The 27,359-nt window shown below is 36.0% G+C and overlaps 5 protein-coding genes across 5 annotated transcripts in view; 2 read left to right on the top strand and 3 right to left on the bottom strand.

The window, feature by feature from the left end:
* Positions 1–1,621: 1,621 nt before the first annotated feature.
* On the bottom strand, positions 1,622–3,742 carry LOC117615249 (pentatricopeptide repeat-containing protein At1g77405). The gene has a single exon (XM_034344301.1). The coding sequence runs from the start codon at positions 3,588–3,590 to the stop codon at positions 2,241–2,243; it is 1,350 nt and encodes a 449-aa protein (XP_034200192.1). The 5' UTR covers positions 3,591–3,742; the 3' UTR covers positions 1,622–2,240.
* Positions 3,743–4,473: 731 nt separating this feature from the next.
* LOC117614992 lies at positions 4,474–5,423 on the bottom strand. Its single transcript, XM_034343952.1, has one exon. The coding sequence runs from the start codon at positions 5,367–5,369 to the stop codon at positions 4,785–4,787; it is 585 nt and encodes a 194-aa protein (XP_034199843.1). The 5' UTR covers positions 5,370–5,423; the 3' UTR covers positions 4,474–4,784.
* A 1,072-nt stretch (positions 5,424–6,495) lies between these two features.
* Positions 6,496–10,421, bottom strand: LOC117612594 (replication factor C subunit 2). Its single transcript, XM_034341275.1, has 12 exons — positions 10,279–10,421; positions 10,097–10,175; positions 9,921–10,000; positions 9,420–9,542; positions 9,250–9,319; positions 9,080–9,153; positions 8,529–8,649; positions 8,352–8,414; positions 7,865–7,924; positions 7,239–7,364; positions 7,074–7,157; positions 6,496–6,853 (listed from the first exon to the last, which is right to left on the bottom strand). The coding sequence occupies exons 1-12, from the start codon at positions 10,320–10,322 to the stop codon at positions 6,758–6,760; spliced, it is 1,020 nt and encodes a 339-aa protein (XP_034197166.1). The 5' UTR covers positions 10,323–10,421; the 3' UTR covers positions 6,496–6,757.
* A 5,170-nt stretch (positions 10,422–15,591) lies between these two features.
* LOC117615980 (premnaspirodiene oxygenase-like) lies at positions 15,592–18,002 on the top strand. Its single transcript, XM_034345176.1, has 2 exons — positions 15,592–16,536; positions 16,723–18,002. The coding sequence occupies exons 1-2, from the start codon at positions 15,592–15,594 to the stop codon at positions 17,335–17,337; spliced, it is 1,560 nt and encodes a 519-aa protein (XP_034201067.1). The 3' UTR covers positions 17,338–18,002.
* An 8,829-nt stretch (positions 18,003–26,831) lies between these two features.
* The window catches only part of LOC117619422 (premnaspirodiene oxygenase-like), a 6,302-nt gene continuing 5,774 nt past the window's right edge, over positions 26,832–27,359 (top strand). Inside the window, exon 1 of the mRNA XM_034349378.1 lies at positions 26,832–27,359. This exon is cut by the window's right edge and continues 17 nt beyond it. Coding sequence (XP_034205269.1) covers positions 26,832–27,359 — 528 coding nt within the window.

Here is a 27,359-nt window from a genome sequence, read left to right as displayed (position 1 = left end):
CATATGCCAATTCCCTTTTTATAGGAACCCTACGTTAGCATTTATATATGTTACTGATCTATCGTAAGCATCTTATCTTATCAGATAATCTAATAAGAGATTATTTTTATACATACATATTATATATCAGAATTCACCGTACGATTTAAGTAAAAACAAACTTGATTACTACATTCATCTTCGTAATTCAAATCACACATTCAAACAAAAATAAACTTTAGTCACTAATTCAAATTCGCAATATCAACCGTATGAAGCAAGAGAATATATTTATATATGTGTGGCTACAAACTACTTATCAAATAATACAAGGGTGGTTTCCTACTATATGGTTTTAGAAATTCTAAATTAATTTAGGATAATAATGATGAAGTTAATTACAGATGTATGAACAGTGCTAATTGACAAAAAAGATTTGTTGAGAGAATATTCTGATTAGATTTATAGTAATTCAACAGAATTTAATATATAAATTGGGAACTTAATTATAGCCTAATTTGATACTTGGTGAATAATATTCATACACTAAATGTTAATGAGAAGAAAATTGTATATACACCCGTTATATGTAAATTTTTCTCTCAACAAAGATATTCCCTATCTTTTAGTATTACGATGAAAGTTCGAGAAGATCTTAAGTCACTTTTGAATCCCAACAAAAGATTTCAGGTCATGGATAATGCCCAGATGGAAGGGGCATTCTCATTTAAATTGTGGGTTGTGTGGGTCAGATGACCCATTTCATGAATCATGATGCAGCTGATTCAGAAGAAGAAAAATTAATAAGAAGAAGACTGGTCACTTGCTATGAATGGGGAACAAGAACTTGTGGCTCTCTACCCCATCTTTGGAGGACAAAGACTAATAACAACTTGAAGGGAAATGTCGATCGAGATCTTTAAAATCAATACATTGTACTAGTATGGTGGGGTATCCTAACATATTTTGGCTAACTTTCATCGTTTATGCCTGAAATGATTTATGGAAATGTATTTATTTAGTAAAAAAAAAAAAATTTCATATTTCAGTTGCAACAAATTTGTCATGATTCTAGGATTAAAATTAGTAACAATTCACGAGTTTGTGTTTAACATTTTTTTAAGACCCAATAGTCTTTTTTTAGACCCTACACTTATTTTAAATTTGCATTGTCAATTTTATATCAAGTTGCAATTACCATTTAAGTATATGCGGGCAGGGTCAAGACGGGGAGCGTAGTTGTGCAGGGCCTCTTTTGTGCTATCAAAGGCGAAGCTTGTGACAACGACTGCTTGGTCAACAATTTAGGGTTCGAACTTGAGACATTACCACGGTTTCATGGGGATTCGAACTTAAGATCACTGGTCTGTCAAGTCAAAATTCTTTTCTGATGAGTTAGACCCTGTTGGCAACTGTCAACCAATTTTAATAGGTTTGGTTGTGCGAAAAGAGAAATTGAGATGTTGGGTTGGGTTCTTCATGAGTAAGGGTATTTTTGGAACAAATCTTAGGGTAAAAAAAAATAAAATTTGTTGGGTCCAAATAAATTTACCCTATGATTATATACTATCATTGCGATCTTCAATACAATTTTGAAGTCTCTAAAACTTGATATTTATCAAAGAAATAAGATGGTATTATAAGGCTTTCATGTGCTTTAAAACCTATGTGCAGAAACAAAGGGATTCACTCTCCAATTACCTGACCATATACCCCCAATGTGAGAAGAACTTTGTGACATAAGTTGACCAACTTTGACCTTAATTTGGAGCTTGGTTGCACCATTTTTAACTCTCCCTCATTACAAAAGCAATAGGAGACATTTGTGTCAAAACTGTGCTGATTGTTGAGACCACCCAAGCATCTTGTCCAGTGAACTAAGCTTTCAGCTCATGGCACCAGGCAATTCAAACTGCTTTAGGCTGACTGAGATTTGCTTAAAACATGTAACACATCTTAAACATCAGCTCCACAAATTTATAACACAACGACAAGGATCATCAGTAAGTTGAGTTGTAGCAATTTGAGCTGCTTGGCGCTGATCGAAAATTGCTTGAAACTAAGATACCTCTTAACAGCAGCGCCACAAATTTATAATGCGACAACAAGGATCATCAAATAAGTTGTCTCATTACCAATTAATCTTCAATAGATTTTGTATGGCCAGCCAACGGAAGTGCATGAACTTTAGTACCTCCAAATGTTTGTCCAAGAATGACTATAATCTGTAGTTCTTGACCATAACTAGTTTCTTCACAACGTCAAGTTTCCACCATGCTATCGTATCCTTTGCGAGTCATAATCGGCTTCACCTTCATTATCTGCCTATATCTACTCTCTATACCATATTTTATTCTTCTATGCAGGTCATTATCAAGCAAATTTAATTCTCCAGCTGAATTTAGTGCGTCGCAAACTAACTTATAAGTATACTCCCTAGGTATCGAGCCTCCATCGATCAACTCAGCAAGAAAATCCCGAGCCTCTATAACCCTTCCTGCTTCACAAAAGGCATGAATGATTGGAGTGTAAGAACTTGAAGTGGGCATTCCATGTTTCATATTTTGCATCTTCCGTAACATATCAACCGCCTTATCAATCTCATTAACAGCAGCGTAGTATCTAATAAAGGAATCGTAAGTAACCCGATTGGGGGTACAACCCATTCTGTTCATATCATCAAACAACTCCAAAGCCCTCTCGATCCGGTAGGTTTTGCAACAGCCATTGATCAAAGAATTGTACGTGACAACATCAGGGACAAAGCCTCTGAAAAGCATGTTCCGGAACATGTGGTTTGCTTCCCACATCCGCCTCCTAGTGGCCTTCCTACACCCAGTCTCCAAGCCATATCTACAATAAGAACTAATCAAAATAGTATAAGTGAACACGTCCGGCGGGCATCTAAAGCCCGGCAACTCCATCTGCTCCAACAAAAACCGGGCCTTATTAAAATTCCCAACTCTGCAGAGAGCATAAATAATAGTGTTATAAGCATACACATCAGGTTTACAATGAAACTGCTTCATTCTATAAAAAGCAGCCAATGCATCAGTAACCAGTCCCTCCTCTCCTAGGACTTTTATCAAACACGTAATGGTCTGGGTAGTCACCAGCCCACCACTCCCCCTCTTCGATATTTCTTTAAGAAAATCCCATAGGGCTTTCAATTTATTCCCTCTAGCCAAAACAACGGCCATATCCCTACAAGTTTGCTCATTGTGAACAAACCCAAAATGGGTTTCGACCCAGTAGAAGAATTCAAGCGCTTTGTCCAATCCCAGCTGAACCTTGTGAAGGTCTCTGTGGGCAGCTGGGCCAAGAACGAGCACGTTGTTATGGAACCTATAAGATTCTTGTCTGAGATTGCGTTGCTTTAATGGAGCGCGGTGTCGAAAGCCATGTTGGCGACCGATGGAGCGAGGGGACTGGAAGAAGAATCTGGGTATGGAGATTAGGACTTGGGAAACTGACTCGGAGGTCCATGGCTGAGAGGTGGTGGCTGAGGCAGCGAGCTCGGAATTGAAGGGTTGGTTTTTTAGCATGGCAGTGAGGACTTGGTTCACTACATTGGGTGTGTAATTGCGGCACAGAGGTTTCGAGTGGTTCATGTTTAGGGTTTTTTGTTTTCTTTCTGTGAAAGATCAACTGAGAATCAATAAAGATGCAAAATTGATTTCTGGGTTTGATGAGACGAGGGTTTGGTTAAGCTTGCCTAATTCAGCTTTCGAGTGCTTCATTGTTGGAGCTGTTCTAAGTGCTGGTTGGGGACTTTGGGACTTGGAGGGAAGAGGATGTTGTGTGATTTGAAGATGAAAGATAGGATTTCAGTTGGGCTTTCAGTTTATAAGGGTCGGCCCATATAAAGTTGTTTCAAAATTGTTGTCCTTTTAATTTTTTGTTTTTGAATAGTAATTCTTGAAAAGGAATCACAAGAAATGCAATAAGCTGTTTGCTTTGTTTTATAATAAAATTAGTGGAACCTGTTTGATGTTTGAAGAAGAGGAATGGTTAACAGGCTTTATAATCTTCTTTTGCTCCTCATATATTGAGACGGAGTAAATGACACACAAACAAAGACTAATTTAAATCCATTAATTAATAACTCATAAAACATGTCATCGTGCAAAATTCAATTCAAACTTTCTTCCTCACATATTTATGCATGTATAAGTATTGTTTGACGTTGAGGATAAACAGGAAAATGAGTTAGAATTAGGTTAGGTTAAGAGTTCGATTCATTAGTCAATACGCTTCATATTCTCCTCCACAACATCTACCTTGTTCTTCCCGAGTAAGTGGCTCACAAACGAAAGCCAATCCAAACTCATTAACCAAAAACTCCAATGGGCGAGTTATACTTTTTTCCTCACTTACTTATGCACATATAAGTATTACTTCTCATACCCAACATCCTTTACACACGTTGTGGGTACTTTCTTAATCTTTTTATTATAAGTTTTAATGAAGTCAAGTTTATGGAGGAAAAAGGAGTATTTATAAACCTTTCAAAAGGCAACCTTCTATCTTTATTTTCATTATGTATATAAAAAGAAAGGTCATCCCTTCCCTCCCATTTTCATTCCACAACTACATCCAAGATCAAGTATCAACAAAACCTTTTGACTTGACCTACTTTTTGCCATCTAGTACCAAAAAAACAAAAAACAAAAAACTTCAAGTACTCTTCTTAGTCTTGTATGACTAGAGAGCTAAGCTTACCCATTAAAGAATTAACCATGTTGGGCTTGCCATAATTACTTAGTAATTAAATACAACAGTAAAAAACTTTTTACTATAAGCTTTCAAAAGAGCCCGAACCCGGCCCACTCAGCGTCGCATACGGGTCGCGGGGACGAGGAGGAGGACGTGGACGTGGGTGAGTCACGGAACGGTGAGAGCAGCGATTTCCGAGACGACAGAGACCACCGGGCCAGCGTCTCAAGGTCCGAAGTGTAGTCGGGTTCGGACTCGGGTACGGGTACCGTTCTAGCTCCGCTCCCCCTTTTGCTATTGCTCGCTGACTTCCGCCTCAGAAGTGGAGACATGAAGCACCCGGCTGAAACGGTGTCGGGTCGTCCGGGTCGCCGGGCAAGGATGTTATCGGGCTGCTCGAATCGCCAGCGCTCTGACCGGGTTCGAGTGGCGGAAGCAGAGCGGAAGGAGCGACTTCGGGTATGGGCCTCCGGTGGCGGCAGGAAGAGTGACCCGGATGGTGGGGGTTTGAGGTTAAAGTGTTTGTGAATATGCGGCTGTGGAGGTGGTGGTAGTGGTTGTTTCTGTTGTTGGGTTTGGATTTTGGGGACGCCAGGTCGGATTTCCCATTTGAATGGGATTGCTCCTGGTTTTGTGAAAGAGTCATCATAATCATCTATTGCCATTTGTTTCATTGTGTTGATATTGGATCATATGGATTTGTATATATATATATATAGAGAGGAGTGAGTGTGAGGGGGGTGCCAAGAAAATTGAAAGCTTGGTCCCGGCGGGATTAAAGGCATTAAGTTGGGTGGGTGGGCCATAGGCGTAGATGGGTTCAAACATGCACTTGACTTTAGTTTATAGAATTTGAAATCTTGCCCGTGATTGTGAGTCGTTGATACAAAGGAGTTCGGCAATGCATTAACTAATGACTATCACTTATACGTACATATTAATCGCAAATAAACACAACAAATTATCAATGGTTAACTCTTGTCAATGTGTGCCCTTCAACATTTAATACAAACAAATTCCACAATTTAATAATATATCAACGACTACGAGTCATCCAGATGACCAAAGTGCCAAAAGAAAGCATTTCAATCATGGCACAAGCACAAGGCCAAGTGGACTTGGACTATTAGACACATGAATCTTTTAGTCCCATGGCTGCTCGCGTCTTAGACGTGACTTTTGCTCGTTGAGTAGTAATCTCCACCACCCTATTGAAAGAGTCATGAAAAGATGTGCTTGGTGCTTGGTTCTTTGCTTTTTAGACGAATCTGGAGGGAAATTTTGTCTCACAAAGATGGGTTTAAAAAACAGAATCATAGCATTGAAAAAAGCTTAAATGTTTTTCAACGGCATTGGTTTTATTAAAAATCTTTTTATTCAACAATTTTCATTTGGGAAATTTGAATTTAGGATTTTCCAACAAAATAATAACTAAATGTCAATTTATTTTTCATCCAATTTAGAACAAAGTAGGTGACTCGTTTTTAAAATACTTCACGGGTAAATGGCTAACACTTGTCTCTATTTGAATGAGAGTACAGAATTATTGATGTATGGTAGGTCGTAACACATGGCGTCACGGATTCACAGTTTGCCATGGAAGCTGCCAAGTTTCTTTGATTTTCCTGCTCGTGAATCTAAATAAAATTAGGGTTCCTTCACGGACATTTTGTCCAACAGTAACAAAGATGTAACGCATGTGTCCCCCTATCAAATCCAAGCATGATTTTGACCCCGCTGTCTCTGTCTCATTGCTTTGCAAAAATGATGCATATTTCACTAAGGATCGGTTTCATTATGTAAACGTGAAAGGGACTTAATCATGTTGCTTTCAGAAATCATAATCCTCTACAATAACCCCTTATCATGTTTTCCACGTAATGCTCTGCTAATTCCAATTAGTTAAAGCTCTGGTGTGTTGAAAACAATAAGTGGTTGGTCTATTTCACAAAATAAGTATTTTTTTTTTCTTCAGAATTTAAGAAACTTAGTTTCTGCAAGATCTAGCAGCATACGGGTCTGCATCCCGGTTCACAAATTTACCTGAAACCACCTAACATTCCTAAGAGAAATCTTCGGGCATGTTACACATAGCTCGCATTACACTGCTGGCAACATCAAGCAGCTGCAAGTACTCGTCAGCACCGTCAACGAGACGCTGCACATAAACAGGAGCAAAAGTAGAAGTTTGCCCAAGATAGGCCTACATCATCAGTATATTATGCCCAAAAATATCAAAGTTGATGTCCAGCATCTGAGAGAACACATCCTTTTTAGGGATCCAGCAGAATATCAGTCCTTTTAACGAATTTCTAATTATTGAACCTAAAAATCTAACACATTTGACAAGCCTATAAAATGCAATAATCCGGTCTTACCTTATCTGCTTCACCCATTTTTTTGCATATTCTAGCCTTCTGTTCATCTGATATGTCATCTGATTCAACCACCACCTCAAATAACTACAAGTGACATTGTATCAGTATTACAATCTTACATAAAAGATAGACCACTAGATTAATTTAAAAGAGCGAAAGTAAAACCTGTGAAAGCATCTGAGAGACTGGATATCCCTCTGCGATTACATTGTTGACTTCCTTGTTTGCCAAATCAAAGTTATCACCACTGCAGGCAGCAAAAAATGACTCGACAACCTCCTCCGGGATTACCTGAAGAACTCAAATAATAGATATCAGGAGAAGGCAGGGATTTGATATAAAACAAAAGTATATCTTGGGCTGTCAAAAACATATCTGGATTCATTCTTAAGAGAGGCCATTTCATGTTAAATCCTCAATCTAGGATCAAATACAAATCTCCCATCCTAGGATCACTGTACCTAGGACCCCCAATGTAGTGAGACTAACAATGGGTAATGGCTGGAGTCAGAAGAACATAAATGTTCTGCTGTAATAAGTTTCTTCAGTTGCTAACAAACAAGGAAACAGAAATACTAAATAGTAATGAGACATATACTGGTTATCTTGACAAAAGTTGCTAGAATTTGGGATTACAGGAACCAGCTGAGCAAGGATGCAACTTCAAATCAAAACATACTATTGCCCATTTGTTGCAACCACATAAACTTGTATGCAATAGCATCGAAGGTTACTGCATGATATAAATAGATAAACAAAATCATCATCAAATTTTCCTCTCTTGTACTTACCCCAGAGACACTAATCAGCTCCTTCTTAGAAACGGAAGATCCAAATAAGCGCGCAGCTGACTGCAATATTTCAAAAGTACAATTTAGAATTCAAGAACCATACCGTTATCAGTTCAACAATATTCTCATATCATCATACGCAGACCCCAAAAAATATGCATAAAAACAAATATTAAATAAACTTAAAATATGGAGAAATTTTGGGGTGCTAAATTTCAAGAGACAACGATGCATGAAAGCCAAAGAAATTCTCAATGGAATTTCAACTAGCATCATGCTTTATGAAAAATGCATCATCAATTAAGAAGCGAAAAACATACCAAATACTTGACGTAAACAAGCTACCAGACAAATAACCCATTCAACATAGACAGGCACAACAGTAACACATTCTGTTTCTTGCTGGTAGTTATCTCTCGTGTTTTTCAACAAAAGATATATCAATACGAAAAAAGAGGCAAATTTTCATTAAATAACCCCCACTTACCTGCAAGTATGTAATAGCCCGACGAAGATCACCTTGTGAGATAGAACTTAGTGTTGACAGAACCTACAACGTAGATCATACATTTTGTATGATGATGTCAGAAACCCAACACTCATGCAAAGATCCCCATTTTCAACAAACCACAACATCCAATCCAAGATTTAGTAATGTACACACCTCTGGATCTAGGTTGAGACCTTCTTCTTGGCAAATATGCAATATGCGGCTGATCATGATTTCTTCTGAAAGTGGCTTAAACCTAAACTTTGCACATCTCGAAGCAAGTGGCTCTATGATCCTGCAGAAAGACAACCTCATAGATCACCAACTGCAAGGCCTGCTCTTCGCTAATGTAAATGACAATTTACATTTTATGATACAAAACCTTAGAGCATTTCAATGAGCCTTCCTACATAGACATATAAGTATACATGAACAGTTCATAAGGAAGGTATTATCTCAAAATATTGTAACAGGTTTTATCAGGATAACTTTACATTTTAGGCGGGACTGAAAATGATCAAGAACTCTAAATTGATTAGTCCGCACTATGAGGATGCATGCAAGTTCCTCCAAACAAACCCAAACTCAACTATATTTTATCACCCCTGCCCCAAATAGAAAATTAAGAAAGAGATTGGGGCTACCATAAATATAAATTTAGCAAAAACATAAAAAGGAATTATATATCGCCAAATTAAACAAAGAAAATAGTAGAGAAGGTGCACCTGCTGATATAATTACATATAAAAAAGAATCTTGTGACTTTGGAGTAGGTTTCCATTGTACGTCTTAGAGCATTCTGCATGGCAGAAAGTAATTGTGAGGGCATTCTTAATACTTTTTAAGGAAAAAGAATAAAATAAAAACACTAGAAATGAACAGATAACAAACATACCTGAGCATCTTCTGTCATTGAATCCGCCTCATCTAGGATAATGATCTTAAATGGTGGGCAAGGGTAACCCCTGAGGCATTGAAGAACGGGAAAATATATCTTTAAAAATTGGAAATGGAGAATATAAGAACTGAGCATGGGAATAAGAGTTCTCAGGTACGAGAACATACCCTTGACGGTGAGCAGAACCCACAGCCACAGCAGCAAAATCTTTGATCTTTGTCCGAACAACATTGATCCCACGATCGTCACTTGCATTGAGCTCCAACACTCTAGACTTGTAGAGTTCAGGTCTGCAAAAATATTGTGGTTAAAATCAAAGAAAATTTTCAAAGTAACGTGTATGGTAAATAAATCCCTGTTCTTGAATTTGAACTTTTAGTAAAAGGATATAAATAGTGCTGTAGTTCGTATACTTAATCTTTCCAAATAATATCATTTAATTTAAATACCACAAAACCAAAAACCATAAAAGCAACATCTATAGTGATCAAAGTCCAACCTATATCAACTAAATCCTAGTTTACCCAGAAAGAATATCGCAGGTACTCAACCCAATTGAACATTTCCAAAAGAAGAAAAAGCAATTTGGGATAACAGTTTTTAAGAGTTAAAAGCATATATAGAACCATTGTAATTCTAATAAATGATTGAGCGGGGAGGAGGCAGACCCGAAAAGCTGGTGGGCAATGGCGAGAGCAGTGGTGGTTTTTCCGGTGCCCGGTGGACCGTAGAAGAGCATGTGCGGACACTGAAAAATAGAAAAACCCCAATTAATTCAGATGAATAAACTGATGAACAGGAACAAGAGCAGTAGGGTTTTGGAAAATGAAGCTATATATGTTACATTTGAGGTCTCGAGGGTGTTGGTGAGGACCCGAACCACCTCGTCCTGCTGAGCCACATCTTTCACTTGCTTCGGCCGACTGACAAACCCCACAAAAATCAAATTCAAAATCAACAAATTTTTACCCAAATGTGAATATATTGGAGAGAGAGAGAGAGAGAGAGAGAGAGTGAGTATCATACTATTTTTCGACCCATGGTTGAGAGCTTTGCACCAGTGGCGCCATTGATCCTCTTTTTCTGCAACACTCCCGCCTGAAAAATACTCAGTAGGGCTTTTGCCTTTCCCGCTTTGGGAGACGGAGGAGAACAACAAACAAAAGTCTTTTGACTTCGAATTTCCTACTTTTTTCTTTTAATCTTCACCAAGTAAATACTAACTAACGCATAACTAGTAACTACTAATCAAAGTAATTAAAAAAGAGAAATCCATATTATGCAACTTAAAGGGTATAGCCGGGCGGCTCTACTTTTAAAATATTCTATTTTTGGGTATAGCTGGACGGCTATATTTTTTAAAAAAACCTCTTCCGACGAAATTTCGTTGACACAGGTCTATTTCTGGCAAATATTTGCCACATTAAACCTTTCCCGACGAAAGTTACCTTGCTGACGCAATTTCATCGTGAGAGGTTAGTTTTTTTAAAATAAAAATAAATTTAGTATGTTTCAGTTAATTAATTATTTTATTTTTAATAATTAAATAATATCTTTTGCATTATTTAATTAGTTAAATTAGTACTTATATTTTAATTATTATTTATTTAGTTAATAATTAGAATTAAATATTTTAATTAACTTTATGAATTATATTACTTAATAAATAGTAATTAAAATTTTCAATTTTTTTTCTTGAATAAAATATTTAAATACTAATTATTCACTAAGTAAATAATAACTAAAATATAACTACTAATTAAAGTAATTAAAAAAGATAAATCCATATTATGCTACTTAAAGGGTATAGCCGCGCGGCTTTACTTTTAAGATATAATATTTTTAGAGGATGACCGAAATATTGTGTTTTGGCGTATCGCCGTGCGGCTGTACTGTTAAAATATTCTATTTTGGGGTGTTATGGTGTATAGCCACACAACTATACTATTTATTAATAAAATAAAAAAAAGACCATTCTAGTTGCATTAGTTTATACTTTATATATATTAGTTTGCTAGTTTCGAGAACTACAAAGCAAATATTGAACAGAGAGAAATTTCACAGTAAATCAACTTGAGAGTTCAATTTTTCTTCTTCTTTTTTTGTGGGAATGTTTGCCTTTGGTTTACCTCATTCTCTCGAGTGTTACTAAATTCTGTTATTGCACACATTATTTGTTGTAGAGAATTGCATGCTTTGTCAGAGTGTTCTTGGTAATTGCTTCACATTTCAAACAACACTTTACATGAAGAATACTACCACCTAGCTTACTACTATACCCATAAATCTTTGTTTGAAATTGTTGTTATGGTTGGCAAAGAGTTTGCAATATCACCATCTTGCATTTTTGTTACAACAACTAATAAATAATCTTAGCCTCTCACATTCTTTTAGTTAGTAAAATACAGAAAGGGAAAAATATGAAGAAAATAAATATGTGTTTTATTGGGCAATATTTTGGCAAATTACAACTGATAAGTTTGGCTACTATATAATATTTTAATATAATATATTTAATATACATTATTTTTGTTCAATAATATGCAAAAATTATGTGTATAATTGAAAATTTTGTAAAAAATAAGTGTATTAAACATAAAAAAATACATACATATGTGTACAATACGAGTATTAAACGTGAAAATTCTAAATTCTTTATACAGGTGATAGCTCTAGAAAAGCAAAAACTCAAAATAGGGCAGTAGAGACTCGGATAATGGCTTAATAGTAATGGATAATGCTCTAAACTCCTTATCGATAAACAAAAATCTGGGAAAAACAATTTAAAAAAACAAAAAGATCACAGAATATAGTCGCTCGACTATACTATTTATAAAAATTATTTTTTTAAAAAGACCACAGTAAAGCCACGCGGCTATACTTTTTTAAAATAATAAAAAACTGTAGTATAGCCACCGGCTGACCTTAAAAAAAAATACCGAGTAGAGCCACGTGGCTATACTATTTATTTTTAAAAAAAAAGTGGACCTGCCTGGCGCAGCGTCTGCGTTGCCACGTGTCAAAAAGGGTATAGCCATTCGGCTATACTATATTTTTATAATAAAAACTGTAGTATAACAGCGCGGCTATACTATTTTTATTATAAAATAATCCAAGTATAGCCGGGCGGCTATATGCATAAAAAACCCAGCCTGGCACCTAGAGTCCATTTCGCCACATGTCAAAAATAATATAGCTACGCTGCTATACTAGTGTATACCGCATTTTGGCTTATCTAATGTTTCCAGGCAGTAGACCAATTAACTTTAATTATCTTTGCGTTTTTTTCTTTATGTATTTCATCTTTTCCAGGTATCCAATTCAATAATCAAATTATCATCCTAAGTCAGCGATTAGAACAATACACGCGGCTATGTTTTTCTTACTGTATTTTTTAAAAAAAATTTCTTTTTGTGCTTTGTTGGTTTGTTTTGTGGTTATTTTCGTGTTACTACTACTGGCTGTTGATTCTCTTCTTGTCTGCTTTTGTTGGGCTTCAGTATATTCCCTCTTTTTTCTTAATTATATATATACAAATTATATTGTTTATATCGTCTATATTTCCACTTAAATTATCAAAGAATTTTTTGTTAAAAAATAGTCTGATTTGATGTTATCGAAATAGCACCAAACACAATATAACTTAGTCAGACTATTTATCCGGAACAGCACCAAATACCTTATAATATTATGGATAAGTAGTCAGTACTCTCCGGAACAAATTAATATTATCCAACAAAAATTAGTTAGTACAGTATAATGTACAAAACGTGTAACATCCCACATCAACTAACGGAGAGAGGGTGATGTGCCTTATATGTACATGCCCACCTCCATTTAGCACGAGGCCTTTTGAGAGCTCACTGGTTTTGGAGTCATAGGAACTCCGAAGTTAAGCGAGTTGGGGCTAGAGCAATCCCAGGATGGGTGACCCACTGGGAAGTTGTTCATGAGTTCCCATAAACAAAACCGTGAAGGCAGAGAGGGGGGCCCAAAGCGGACAATATCGTGCTACTGCAGAGCCGATCCTAGGATGTGACAATTTGGTATCAGAGCCACTCTGCTGTGTAGTGCGAGTGTGCCGATGAGGACGTCGGACCCCTAAGAGGGGTGGATTGTAACATACCACATCGACCAACGAAGAGGAGGTGATGTGCCTTATATGTATATGCCCGCCTCCATCTAGCACGAGGCCTTTTGAGAGCTTACTAACTTTGGAATCATGGGAACTCCGAAGTTAAGCGAGTTAGGGCTAGAGCAATCGTAGGATGGGTGACCCACTGGGAAGTTGCTCGTGAGTTCCCAGAAACAAAACAGCAAGGGCAGAGAGGGGGGGCCCAAAGCGAACAATATCGTGCTACGGCAAAGCCGATCCTGGGAAATGAAAAAACGAGCATAGTATTACCTTATTACAAGATTTGTGTTAGGAATTTTCTAGAATGCCTACAACAATTATGTCTTAAAGCTTGACCTTACTAACTTTGTCAAAGTTAATGGACATTTCTTGAGTTTTCTAATTTTTTTTCTAGATTTTTCTAAATTTTTCAAGATAAGCGTGCATTAAATTTAACATAAATTATCCAAAAGAGAATCTAAACCACTTGACCTACTCATTTTCCACACATTATTAATTATTTCCTAGTTAAGATGTTAAACCAACATCTAAGTAAGTATACATCGTATCACATCACATCACATCAATATGCATTGTTGGTAGTTGAACTCAAAATAAATTTAATTGAGTATATATATATATATATATATATATATATATATATATATAAAAGACATCTTTGTAGGGCTCACTCCGTATGTATTTCACTAATCTAAACATCTATTTTGTAGATACTTATTCAAAAATCATCTCTAACAAAAAATAACTTGAATCCGATATCATTTGACCACTCAATTGAATTATTGAAATTTTAGTACTTTCTTGAAGCACCGTGTTCATTGATTTTGTAAGACACAATTGGATATCGAAATGGTTTTTGATTTGTCTAATTTTTGGCAAGGATGATCTATAATTGAAGACCTAAAAGTAGATGGTTTGGATTGTTGAAAAAAAATTTGTAGGGCACCCTAAAGGGTGTCCCTCAAATAAAATTATTTATGGGATCCCTCAATAGAAGGGGATATATATATATATATATATATACAGTCCTCTTCTATTGATGGATCTCTCAAATAATTTTATTTGAGGGACGTCCTTTAGGATACTCTACAATATTTTTTCAAATGATCCAAACCATCTATTTTTTAGGTCTTCATTCATAGATCATCCTTACAAAAAATTAGACAAATCGGAAACCGTTTCGACATCCAATTGTGTCTTACAAAATCAATGAACACAGTGCTTCAAGAAAGTACTAAAATTTCAATAACTCAAATAAGTGATCAAATGATATCGGATTTAAGTAATTTTTTGTAGAAATGATCTTTGAATGAGTATCTACAAAATAGACGGTGTTTGGATTAGTGAAATACAATCTAGAGAGGGGCCTACAAGGGGTGTCCCTCAAATCTTATTTGAGGGATCCCTCAATGGAACTCTCTGTATATATATGAGTTTTTCCATTTAAACCTCATACTTCTCTTTGTTCGCCGCATGTTCTAAGTTTACTCCAACTTCTAATTCAAAATTTCACAATTTCTAAGAAAACCCCACTATCTTCCCAAACTACCCCTAAATACACACCTAGCAGAAAAAATAAGAAATATAAGAGTTTTTCTATTTAAACCCCACACGTTTCTTTGTTCACTCTAATACTTAAAATCATTAAATTCTTAAGTTTTATTATTGTGTAAAAAGACAATTTTTTAACTTTGGATATTTATTTTATTGTTCTTCAGGCTACATGGAGGAAGAACAGAGAGCTTAATAAACGGATCTCCTAAAAATAAAGTGAGTGAAATGCATTATTGATATGATAGAAAATAATACTCTACTAGACGTAGATGGTATTGATTAGTGAAGGGATTAAACACTTTATTACATTGAAACACAACAAGTGAAGTATTTAAAGAGGTAGGCTCCTCAACGTTCTACTTGTTTAAAAGAGGAGTAATCTGGTAATAGGATGTAGATGAGTTTGTGTTTTTCTAAAACTATGAAGAGTGGTGGGGTGTGTGAGGTGTTTGTATAGATGTACTAGAGTTAAGTATTAAGTTGGATGACTTTTTTGTATTTGTACACAATAATAAACAATAATAAAACTTAAGAGCTTAATAATATAAGTATTGAGGTGAACAAAGAGAAGTGTGAGGTTTAAATACAATATATATATATATATATATTTATCAAGCATCGACTTGGTTTCAAGGTAAGAGGTTCCTTTGATGTTCATAATGTACCAAATCCAAGTTCCGTCTCTACACCTCTTTACTTCTTTGGTCATCCTAGTTACCCTAATTATATGTTGGAAGAGATTTAAATCCCTTACAGTTAGAGCACCAATTCTTAGGCTGCCTCCAGGGCCATGGAAGCTACCTCTGATTGGAAACTTGCACAATTTGACTGGCTCTTTACGTCACAGCCTAAGAGACTTGGCCAAGAAACATGGACCCATCATGCACCTCAAGCTGGGGCAAGTATCAGCCATTGTCATTTCATCACCAGAGTTAGCCAAACAAGTCTTGAAGACTCATGAGACTGCAGCTTTCTCACAAAGGCCTACCATTCTTGCCGTTGAAGTTTTGTTCTATAATTTCTCAGGCATCATCTTTAGCCCTTGTAATGAGTATTGGAGGCAGATGAGGAAGATTTGTGTTTTGGAGCTTCTAAGCGCGAAGCGTGTGCAGTCATTTTCATTGATAAGAGAAGAAGAGGCATGGAACCTTGTTGAATCAATTAGCTTGTCGCAGGGCCAACCCATCAATCTCAGTGAGATGATTTTCTCCATGCAAGTCAGCATCATTGCCCGTTCAGCCTTGGGAAAAAAATGCAAATACCAACAAGAGTTTGGATCATTGATTAAGGAGGCATTCATCCTTGGAGAAGTCCTCTCTTTGCCTGATTTGTTCCCTTCCCTCAAATTCCTCCGTCACATCACAAGGACGAAGCCTGCACTGGAGAAGATACACCGGAAGATTGACAGAATTCTTGATGAAATCATTGATGATCATCATGAGTTGAAAACAGTAAAGACCAATATTGTTGCACCTAGCACCACCAGCAATGATGAAGTATTGCAGGAAGGTCTAGTTCATGTGCTTCTACAACTTCAGGAGTCTGGTGGCCTCCAATTTGATCTCACCACCAACCACATAAAAGCTGTCATCCTGGTATAAGTTATATGAATTGCTTAATTTGTCGATGATTTATCTAGTAACATCCTCTTTCCTGACAAATGTTTATGTTGTGAGACTGAATCTAAATCACACACGTTCTGACAAGAATTAATGTGATCTCTTTCGTGATCCCTTTTAAGAAGGGGACTATATATACATAACTAAACAAACCTTTTACAGGACATGTACTTGGCAGGAGCTGAGACTTCAGCAACAACCACAGAATGGGCAATATCAGAACTTGTGAAAAATCCAACAGCAATGGAGAAAGCACAAGCTGAGGTACGGCACCTGCTTGCAGGAAAGAGGAAAAGTATTTTAGAGGAAGACATTAAGAAACTAGACTACTTGAAGTTAGTCATAAAAGAAACTCTACGGCTACACCCTCCAGCTCCCTTAATTCCAAGAGAAGCAACTCAAAGAATCAAAATTGGAGGATATGATATACCTACAGAAGCCAAAGTTCTGATCAATGCTTGGGAAATTGGGAGAGACCCAAAACACTGGGACAATGCTGATTGCTTTCTACCTGAAAGGTTTCAAGGTTCATCCATCGATTTTCGAGGGACCAACTTCGAATTAATTCCATTTGGGGCTGGTAAGAGAATATGTCCAGGCATCTCATTTGGAATTGCATCGGTTGAGCTTGCACTTTCTCAACTGCTCTACTACTTCAACTGGAAACTCCCAAATGGGAAAAAGGTAGAAGAGCTTGACATGACTGAGTCTTTGGGAATGACCCCTAGGAGGAGGAATGACTTGTTTGTTATCGCCACTCCCTTCGTTCCGTCGTAAATGAACATCGCGAATTATGGCATATATAGGTCTCTTGCCTGACAGTTCAGCAAAATAAAGCAACCATATTGTGCATTTATACCATACATTCAAATAAGAATCAACTAAGTAATCAATAGTGTGAATTTTCAGTTTGGAAATAATATTAATGCTTTATATTATGTTGCCCGACTATGAATCTGTGCTACATATTTATACAAAATTTCAGTGAATAAAGTGGTTTACTAGATTGACAAGCTAACAACATATATTATATGCCAAACTGTCTAGCTAGGGAACTTCCCCATATATATGTATCTATTTCGGTGGCCGAAGTTGTTGTACAACAATGGAAGGGCCATGACAAAGTTTGCCTTGGCCGGAGTTCGATACTTACAGATGACAGCCCCCTATATATTAATTCAAAGTACTAAAATTTTGCTTGTAAAAAGGATAAAGATCTTTATGTGTATGTGGGTGGAATAAATAAATTTATGAATGAAATATACACATAAATAAATTTATAAATTTATGAATAGAGTTATTTGTGATTCATTAGTTAGCACCGAGAAAAACCACCTCATTAGAATGGGAGGTATCATTCCTTAATATCGCTTGTATAAATAAAATAATTGAAGAAACAACTCTAGCTCAACAGGCTAAATTGGTCTTTTCAGGTAAGTCCATGACTATGGACAAGCTAAATGAAAGTAAAACCAAACAACAGATTACACAATGCCACTGAACTGAGTCTGTTCATGTTTACAAGATGGTCCCTTCAGAAACAATCAAGGGTTTTCACCAGAACTGCTCTCTGTTTTCAGATAAAATTTTAGTTAAGAAAAAAAATTAATTGTTAAAAGGAACACTATAAAAACAGGTAAGGTACTGGTTGTTCTACTAAAGAACAAATGAGCATATAATAACTACTGATAAGAAAATCTATAAGCAAAACGATTATTCTACTTCTAACTAAACCTACAAAACTGGAATTTCTACCTGAAATCAAAGTAAATAATACCATTTCTAGAGTAAATAATACCATTACTTCTAAACTTAAGCGGGTGTCATATTTACGTAATCATAGAGCAACAAATATTCCAAGTTATGAGTGCAGGTAATGTTTTTTTTTTCTTCTTAAAGGCAATACAATCATAAGTTAATATTCCAAGCTATCGTAGATATGCAAAAAATAAATCTCCAAGTATGAAACAGTTAAAAAATCTCCAAGATTTTGATGTAGAACAGATAACAGATTTTATCCCGGTTGAGCTAAAAAAAGGACGTAGTGGGAATTTGCAGATTTGTTGTCCGAGCTCCGATTAGGATGCAAAATACCATTTCGGAAAGGGAACGTCGCCACGAGTCTAACTCACTGCTTTGCTGTGACATATAATGGATTTTGGCATTCTGAGGTCGTTTGGCCTTCCAAAACTGCAGTCAAAGTTTGGTAGTTAATTTTCCAATAAATTCTGTTTTGGACAGTTTCGGAGTTACGTAGTTAATCTCCAAATTAATTCTGTTTTTTCAGTTTTATGTAATAACTCCCCTAGCAGTTGAAGGGTTGAGGGTTGTTGAGAATTGTGTATTTAGACAGGTTTGTCAAATGTTTCTGGAAATTCAGTTTTAATAACATTATTCTAAGAGAGCTTCTCTTAATTTTCTGGTGGAATCCAGTTTTTCTTGTTACTCAAGGTTTCGCTTGAGACCTTTGTTGCTTATGCTGCGTCAGATTTTCGGAGGAGGTGGCTTGTCAAATCAAAGATTTTCTGAGAAATTTAGAAGGTAGTGATATTCCATTGCAAAAAATTAATTCACTGGGCCTTACATGAGCAATGGCTGGCCAAGGAAACGAATCAAATCTGTCTATAATTAGACCTCCCAACCCAACCGAGTGCACTATCCACAACAGCAAAGATCAGATGCATGCCCACCAAAGATCTCTAGCCCCCCAACTCTGTGGCCATAAACTGGAGGCTGGAAAGCTTGAAACTTTACGAACCAAAAACCTCAGCCGCCCAAAATACCGTAAAATGCAAACTTTGTTTCACCTATTTCGCCTGCCGACACTTCAAATTTGTCTAAAAACACGTGTGCATGGACACACACATACACACTCCATTATTTGCAGATTGTGTAGAGAGAGAGAGAGAGAGAGAGAGAGAGAGAGAGAGAGAGAGAGAGAGAGAGAGTATTTGTCAAATAGATAAAAGCTGAATATGCATAAAGGAATTATTATTTTTCAGATAAATTAATTACCAAGAAGGAATCTACAAACCAAAGGCATCAGGAACTCATCATCCTTGGACTCCAATCTACCTTCTTGGATTCTAAAACACAATAATCAATGACAACCTAATATTCTGTTCCCACTTATGGTGAACAAACAATTCAACACCTGTGGAAAATAAAAATAAAAAATAAAAAATTGAGGAAATAACATTTGGAAATGTGGTATGGGAAGTGCTTGACAAACAAAAGTTCCTATCTTGTACCAAGAAGGAATCTATAAGATATTATTTTTAATGTAAACCCTATACTGTTAAATATTCTATTTTGGAGTATAGCCGCCCGGCAATACCTGTAAAATATTCTATTTTGGGGTATAGCCTCCCCGCTATACTGTTAAAATATTATTATTATGGAGTATAGCCCCGCGACTATACGTTTAGAATATTATATTTATGGCGCATAGCCACTCGGCTATACTATTTATTCTATAATAAAAAATTTGACCCTTGTAGTTGCATTTGTTTATACTTTATAGATATTAATTTGCTATTTTCGACATATCCAAAACAAATATTGAAGAGAGAGAAATTTTACAGTAAATCAATTTGAGAGTTCAATTTTTTGTTCTTCTTTTTTTGTGGGAATGCTTGCCATTGGTCTACCTCGTTATCTCGAATGCTACTAAATTCTATTACTGCACACATTATTTGTTGTAGAGAATTGCATGCTTTGTCGGAGTGTTCTTGGTAATTGCTTCACATATCAAACAATACTTTACATGAAGAATACTACCACCCCGCTTACTACTATACCTATAAATCTTTATTTGAAATTGTTGTTATGGTTGGCAAAGAGTTTTCAAAATCACCATCTTGCATTTTTGTTACAACAAGTAAGAAATAATCTTAGCATCTCACATTCTTTCGGTTAGTAAAATACAGGGAAAAATATGAATAAAATACATACGTGTTTTATTTGACAATATTTTGGCAAATTACAACTGATAAGTTCGGCAACTATCTAATATTTTAATATGATTTATTTAATATATATTATTTTTATTCAATAAAATGCTAAAATTATGTGTATAATACCTAAATTTTGTGTGTATAATTGAAAATTTTGTAAAAAACAAGTGTATTAAACATAAAAAAATACCTATGTACATTTATAATATGAGTATTAAACATGAAAATGTTAAATTCTTTATATGGGTATAGCTCTGGAAAAGCAAAAACTCAAAAGGGGACAATAGATACTCAAAAAAGGTGGACCCCCTAGGGCTAGCGCCAACTTCCCCATGTGTGAAATATAAAAACCGAAGTATAGCCGCACGGCTAGACTATTTTTATTACAAAATAATTGGCGTATAGCCGTGCGGCTATACTATTTATAAATAATAAAAAATTGGACCCACTTGGCGCCTAGCATCCATTTCGCCACGTATCAAAAATAATATAACCGCACGGCAATACTATTTTTTTTTAAAGGACGACCCACCTAGCGCCTAGCGCCCATTTCGTCGCGGCTATATGCTTGCACTAGCTGCCTGCCTAGTGCCATGCCATGCCTACATCATGTCTCTGTCTTGCCTTGTCTTGGCACATGGGCGTGCAGCCATCACAAGTGTAACCCATAGAGGAGAAATTATAGAGTGGTATTGTATACCGCATCTTGGCTTATCCAACGTTTCTGGGCCTAACAGTAGACCAATGAACTTTAATTATCATTTCCCTACAAGTCCTGCTAAAATGATGAGACAGATTATGGAAATATCTAGGTTGATCATGTTGTGAACAACTTTAATTATCATCTCCGCTGATGTAATGACTCAAACCCAAAATTCAAATTTAATTAGTAATTTATTTTGAGGAAAGACAATTGTGCCATTGGAATAATTTATTAACGAAAAGTTGACTTTTTGACGGAAAAGGAATTTGACAATTCTACAGACACCGTTGCGTAGAGTACGACGAAATGAGTTCATAGACACGTAGTGTGCTGGAATCGGAGTTGTAACGAGAGAGATATGGTCAAAAGAAACTCAGTGGCACAATCATAATTATTTCGAAATGGGATTTTTATAAAAAATCAGATCTCTCTCTCTCTCTCTCTCTCTCTCTCTCTCCCCGTCGGTCTCTCTCTCTCTCTCTTCGAAACTTTGGCCACCGGCCACGGCTGTGGACGGGGCCGGTACCAAAATGACCGGGGCGTCATCCTCTTCCAATCCCAGCCGATTCCCGCCTTCAGCCGCCGTGGTTTCGCCGGAAAATAGAGAAGAAGCTGCCGGTGTCGTCCGATCTTCGCCGCCGTCGATCTCCCTCCTCCGGCCACCGATTCCAACGAGCGAGGTATGATTTCTCACCTACTTTTCATGCTCTAGCTGCCTGTTGGGTAGGATTGGATCGATTCTTAGCGTAGCTAATTCGATTGTCGAATTGAAATTCGGCCGATTTTGGGATCGCGATTCCGGCCACTTCCGGTCAGTTTTTGGGGTAGGTCCAAGAACAAAAGTGGTTCCAAATATGGTGTTATACCTAAGGTAAGAGTTTGGAGCCGTGGTTTTGAGATTTTCCGGCAATGCGTAATCGCTTTGGACACCCAGCGCTGCAGAAGCGTGCGGCGGCACATGGGCGAGGGTAGTGCAGTGGCACTGTGTCTTGATGCGATCCTTAGGTTGTCACGAGCAATTAGGAATTCGCGGATCTCAATTTGGATACTGTTTGAGCCTCGAACGGATTTTTCATATTGTGCGATTTCCTGGTTCAATACTGTTGAGCCATTGGATCGTAATCAATTTCAGATATGTTACTCTAGATAATTCCAGAATCATGTAGGATTCAACGGATTGTGAATCGGAGTCCCGGATACTCCGAAATCGCGAACCCTAGGGCTAGGGTTTAGAAAATTATGCGATTACACGATCGTGGTCAATTCGATCATCCGATTCAGACCAGACTTGCAGGACATGGTTATTTGAATGTGAGGAACTTATAGGAACTCCCGGATTGGCAATTGGAGGTCGTGGACCCCACGAGATTCTGTATTGACCAATATGGAAGTTTATCACTTAGTGAGTCTCGGGTTTTTTAAGACAGTTCTAACCATCCGAAATGCTTAAGTGGGCATAAGAATGACTTTAAAGTTAGTGCACACACTTCTAGGAGCCGGGGGTCAGGGGTTTAATTAAATACTTATACCGAGCAGTTTTATTAATTAAATATTCATGGTGGTTTAATCAGGTACCCGGGGCCAGGCAGACCCGTAGGAAGGACCTTCAGGAGGTCCAGCTAGCTCGGACCAGGAGTGAGTGGACTTTTCTTTTATAAATGATTTTATGCAAATGAATTTCATTATTTGATCTTGAATAAGTTTTATTGATTATGTTTTTCCTAGCATGATTTGTTGAAGTTAAATATCTTTATTTATATGCTGCTTAGTTGAATATGCTAAAAAGATATGGAAAGTAAAGATTGAGATATATATCAGATAAATGGCTGCAGAGTTCCAGATTTAACAAAAATTCAGTTATTCATCAGATCTTTCTGAAATTTTATATTTTCTTAAGCCACCTTAGGTACCAAGTTATAGAAACAGGTTGCCTTCGGATATGATGATGTCCACGGACATCCAGGTTGCCTTCAGTTTTGTCAGCGCACTTGACATTTGCCTTACGAGTTTTGGGGACGCCCGGACCTTGGGAGCCCAGAATGCAGATCAGGCTGACTACGGTCCCCTGAATCCTGCCAATTTGTGGCTCGGGTTGACTTTGTATTACCGAGACCTGCCAGGGGAATTGACGGATTATCAGGAATTGATGGATTATCGGGAATTGACGGATATCAGAAATTGACAGAATTAAAGGGGTACACCTATGTGGTAGTTTTAAATTGATTTCAATGCTTTTAAGAGAGTTTTATTGACCTTGAGTATGATTGGCATATACGTATATAATTATGTGAATGCATTGATTTTAGTAGAATATAATGAAGAGTAAAATTCAGTTTTGCATAACTGTTTTTACAATGGGGTTGGTATGTTCATATGCTATTTTTCTAAACTTTGTTTTAGGTCAACTCACCCTTTTTGTTGTTTTGTGCCCCCAGGTAGTAGACGTGCACAGGAATCCACCTCCGGGCCGTTTCCCATCTTCCGCGCCTTTCTTTTGATGTAGGATTTTCGTTTTGTAAAAGGATTGATTCCTTTGTAAATGTTTAGTAGTCGCTCTGAGGTTTTGCCCTAGATTGAGATTTGAACTGTTGGAATGTATATATACGTATGCTGGCAGTTGGTTGTATATATATACTTGTTTGGCAAGTGAAAATGTTTTGGTATTGAACCAGTTACAAGGGAAATTCTGCTGATTTTTCGGTAGAAGTCAACCTTGTTATTTTATCGTGCTATGTATAGAAGGGCAAACAGGTCATTTGTGCCCTACATTCGCCAGGTGTCGGACACGCACAGGGTCTGGCTCGGATTCCAAAGCGGAATTTGGATCAGGTCCTGTCACCTGAGACCATAAGGCATAGTTGGATTCAGTTAAGGTGATGCCGGTAGGGAACGGGGAGTTGTCACTCTGAATAGTAACAATTTGAGGAGTAGAGGTGGAAAAGCCGTATGCGTGTGAGAGCGAGAGGTTGCAGCAGAAGGATTTAAGGAAAGATGGTTTTGATAAGAGGATTTTGATATGAGTGTATAAGATTTGGAGGTAAGGAATTTGGATTGGAGAGAAGGAATTTGGATTTGAGGAATTTGATTTAGGGTTTGGGTTTGAATTTGAGGGTTTAGAGACAACTTAGGATCGATTACTCTAATACCATGCTAAAATATGAATATGGTTTGAATACTTTAGGTTAATTGTATTTTTCTCCATAAGGAGGTATATATAGAAGTTTACATGAGTGCTTTACAAGGAAATAGATACAGTATTCAAGTATGATAATATCTCATAATTATACAAGGATATGTCAACTACATAAAATAAGAAAGTAAACCCCCTAATTTTGGAAGGCTCACATCAACATCAATCGCTTATTTTATTGGCCTAATTACTTATACAAGAGGGCTCGCCACCTATTTATAGGTAGGGGCTTTATAGAGGACTAGGCTTAACTTCCTTCTACAACTAGAAAATGTTTACTAGGCTTGTTGGCCTCCTTCCTTTTACTGGCTTATTGGCCTCTTCTTTCTTTAGTTTACTTATACAAGAGGGCTCAACACCTATTTATAGGTATAGGCTGCCACCATTGTCCAAGTCCACCGACTTGGCTTTCTTCTCATAACCACTAGTTTACAATATAATAGTATTACCTTATTACAAGATTTTTATTAGGATTTTTCTAGAATGCCTACAATAATTATGTCTTAAAGCTTGATCTTGCCAACTTTGCCAAAGTTAGTAGACATTTATTGAGTTTTCTACTTTTTTCTAGATTTGTTGAAATTCCTCAAGATAAGTGTGCATTAAATGTTCGCCAAAAAAAAAAGTGCATTAAATTTAGGGCTTGTCCAATATAGGTCCCTACAATTTCTATTTCCAAGACATATACCCATCATTCTATAAATCTATGTGTAAAATCCAATTTCAAATTTAAATTACCAGTAGGATATAAGAGGTCATAGTATTCCTATGTTTTTACATCCTTGCCATCAGACTTTATATTTTATTTATAATTTATTCCAAGCATTTCATTAACTGCCATAATTGTAATTAAAACTCCCTATTAATAGCATATCAATCACCCCATTTCTTTTGGTTGCCATTCCCTCTAACATATGGCCCCTTAAAATTGCAAATAAAAAAAATATGTAAATTACATATCCAATAATGTACATATGAAAAATATAAATATAAAAATATAGGTATAAAAATATAGGTATATTATTTACCCAAAAAAATAACAAAAATAGGTCAATTACTTTGTAATTGAAATTTTCGTACATTTTTCATAGAATAAAATACGTACACAATAATTTATAGAAAATAGGTACGTTGTATAATTGAAATTTATGCACATTTTTTATAAATTAAAATAGGTACATTACTTAGAAGAAAAAAATAAGTTCATTATACTAGGTAAATTGTTTTACTAGGTATACATTATTAGAGAAAAAAAGGTACATTATTTAGAGAGAAAAAATAGGTTCTTTATACAAGGTAAATTGTTTAGGGGAAAAAATAGGTACATTATTTAGAAAAAAAATAGGTACATTATTTGAGAAAAAATAGGTACATTATTTTGAGAGAAAAAATAGGCTCATTTAAAAAAAATCATAAATAAAAAGATGATCAAATTATTTTTTATAAAACAAGTAATAAAGAAAAAAAATAGGTACAATATTTGAAGAAAAAATAGGTTCATTAAAAAAAATGTTTTAAAAACAAAACAATAAATAGATTATCAAATTATTTTTCAACATAATTAGAATGTACACTATTATTCATAAAACTATAATAAAAAAGAATACTGGTCGTATAATTCATAAAAAGAAAACAACATTAATTCCTAAATTTAATATTGAATTTAAATTATTAATACTTTAAATAGATTACTAGTCATAATTCATAGAAGGAAAACACCATTAATTCAAAAATAGATTACTAATACTTTAATGTGGAATTTAATATTTAATTTCAAAATAAGTTTCTAAATTAGTTCCTACATCCATTACAACTATCTGGAAATATTTCCAAATTCAATGGGTGTCATTAGTTACACCCCCCATAACATATTAACTTATAAATAACGGTAGTTTTGGAATCTGAAAAATACAATAAATCAAATTTTAAGTTATATTAGGTAACTTGCTTAGTTAGATCCTAGTCATCGGGTATTATTTGAAAAAATTGGGTATTTTACATAGAAAACTAAAGGAAAGGGTTGTAGGTGATTGATCTATTGTCTTATTTTAATTTTAATTTTAATTTTTTTAAATATAAAAAAGTGTGAATTTACCATATTATCCTCATCTAATTAATCATTTCAATTCTTAATGTTTGCATTAACAAAGGGTATTTTCTGGTATTTTGAATGCTTCACCATTCTCTGTCTTTTGCTTTATATATATATATATATTTCCTAATAAGACGTTATACCAACATGTATTATTTCCTAATTGGTAGTTGAATCAAAATAAATTTTTATTTATTCCAACAACTAAATAAATTTTTACTCAAAAAAAGGAACAAGTACTTCAATTGAGTCAATAGAGCCCCCTTTATAGCTAAGCATATATATATATATATCAAGCATCCACTGGTTTCAAGGTAAGGGGTTCCGTTGATGTTCATAATGCTCCAAATCCAAGTTCCTTCTCTGCCTCTCTTTACTTCTTTGGTCATCCTAGTTACCCTAATTATACGTTGGAAGAGATTTAAATCCCCTACAGTTAGAGCACCAATTCTTAGGCTGCCTCCAGGGCCATGGAAGCTACCTCTGATTGGAAACTTGCACAATTTGACTGGCTCTTTACGTCACAGCCTAAGAGATTTGGCCAAGAAACATGGACCCATCATGCACCTCAAGCTGGGGCAAGTATCAGCCATTGCCATTTCATCACCAGAATTAGCCAAACAAGTCTTGAAGACTCATGAGACTGCAGCTTTCTCACAAAGGCCTACTGTTCTTGCCGTTGAAGTTTTGTCCTATAATTTCTTAGGCATCATCACTAGCCCTTATAATGAGTATTGGAGGCAGATGAGGAAGATTTGTGTTTTGGAGCTTCTAAGCGCGAAGCGTGTGCAGTCATTTTCATCGATAAGAGAGGAAGAGGCATGGAACCTTGTTGAATCAATTAGCTCGTCACAGGGA

This window comes from Prunus dulcis, chromosome 1, assembly GCF_902201215.1.
Source record: "Prunus dulcis chromosome 1, ALMONDv2, whole genome shotgun sequence".
Classification (NCBI taxonomy): domain Eukaryota; kingdom Viridiplantae; phylum Streptophyta; class Magnoliopsida; order Rosales; family Rosaceae; genus Prunus; species Prunus dulcis.
This window is presented reverse-complemented; position numbering and strand designations above follow the sequence as displayed.

Coding starts and splice junctions, on each gene's coding strand:
- LOC117615249 (XM_034344301.1), bottom strand. CDS start 3,590: ATGAACCACTCGAAACCTCTGTGCCGCAATTACACACCCAATGTAGTG.
- LOC117614992 (XM_034343952.1), bottom strand. CDS start 5,369: ATGAAACAAATGGCAATAGATGATTATGATGACTCTTTCACAAAACCA.
- LOC117612594 (XM_034341275.1), bottom strand. CDS start 10,322: ATGGCGCCACTGGTGCAAAGCTCTCAACCATGGGTCGAAAAATA. Junction 9,154..9,249: donor CAATGACAGAAGATGCTCAG/GTATGTTTGTTA, acceptor TCTGCCATGCAG/AATGCTCTAAGACGTACAAT. Junction 7,925..8,351: donor GGGCTATTACATACTTGCAG/GTAAGTGGGGGT, acceptor GAAATATTGCAG/TCAGCTGCGCGCTTATTTGG.
- LOC117615980 (XM_034345176.1), top strand. CDS start 15,592: ATGTTCATAATGTACCAAATCCAAGTTCCGTCTCTACACCTCTTTACT. Junction 16,537..16,722: donor ACATAAAAGCTGTCATCCTG/GTATAAGTTATA, acceptor AACCTTTTACAG/GACATGTACTTGGCAGGAGC.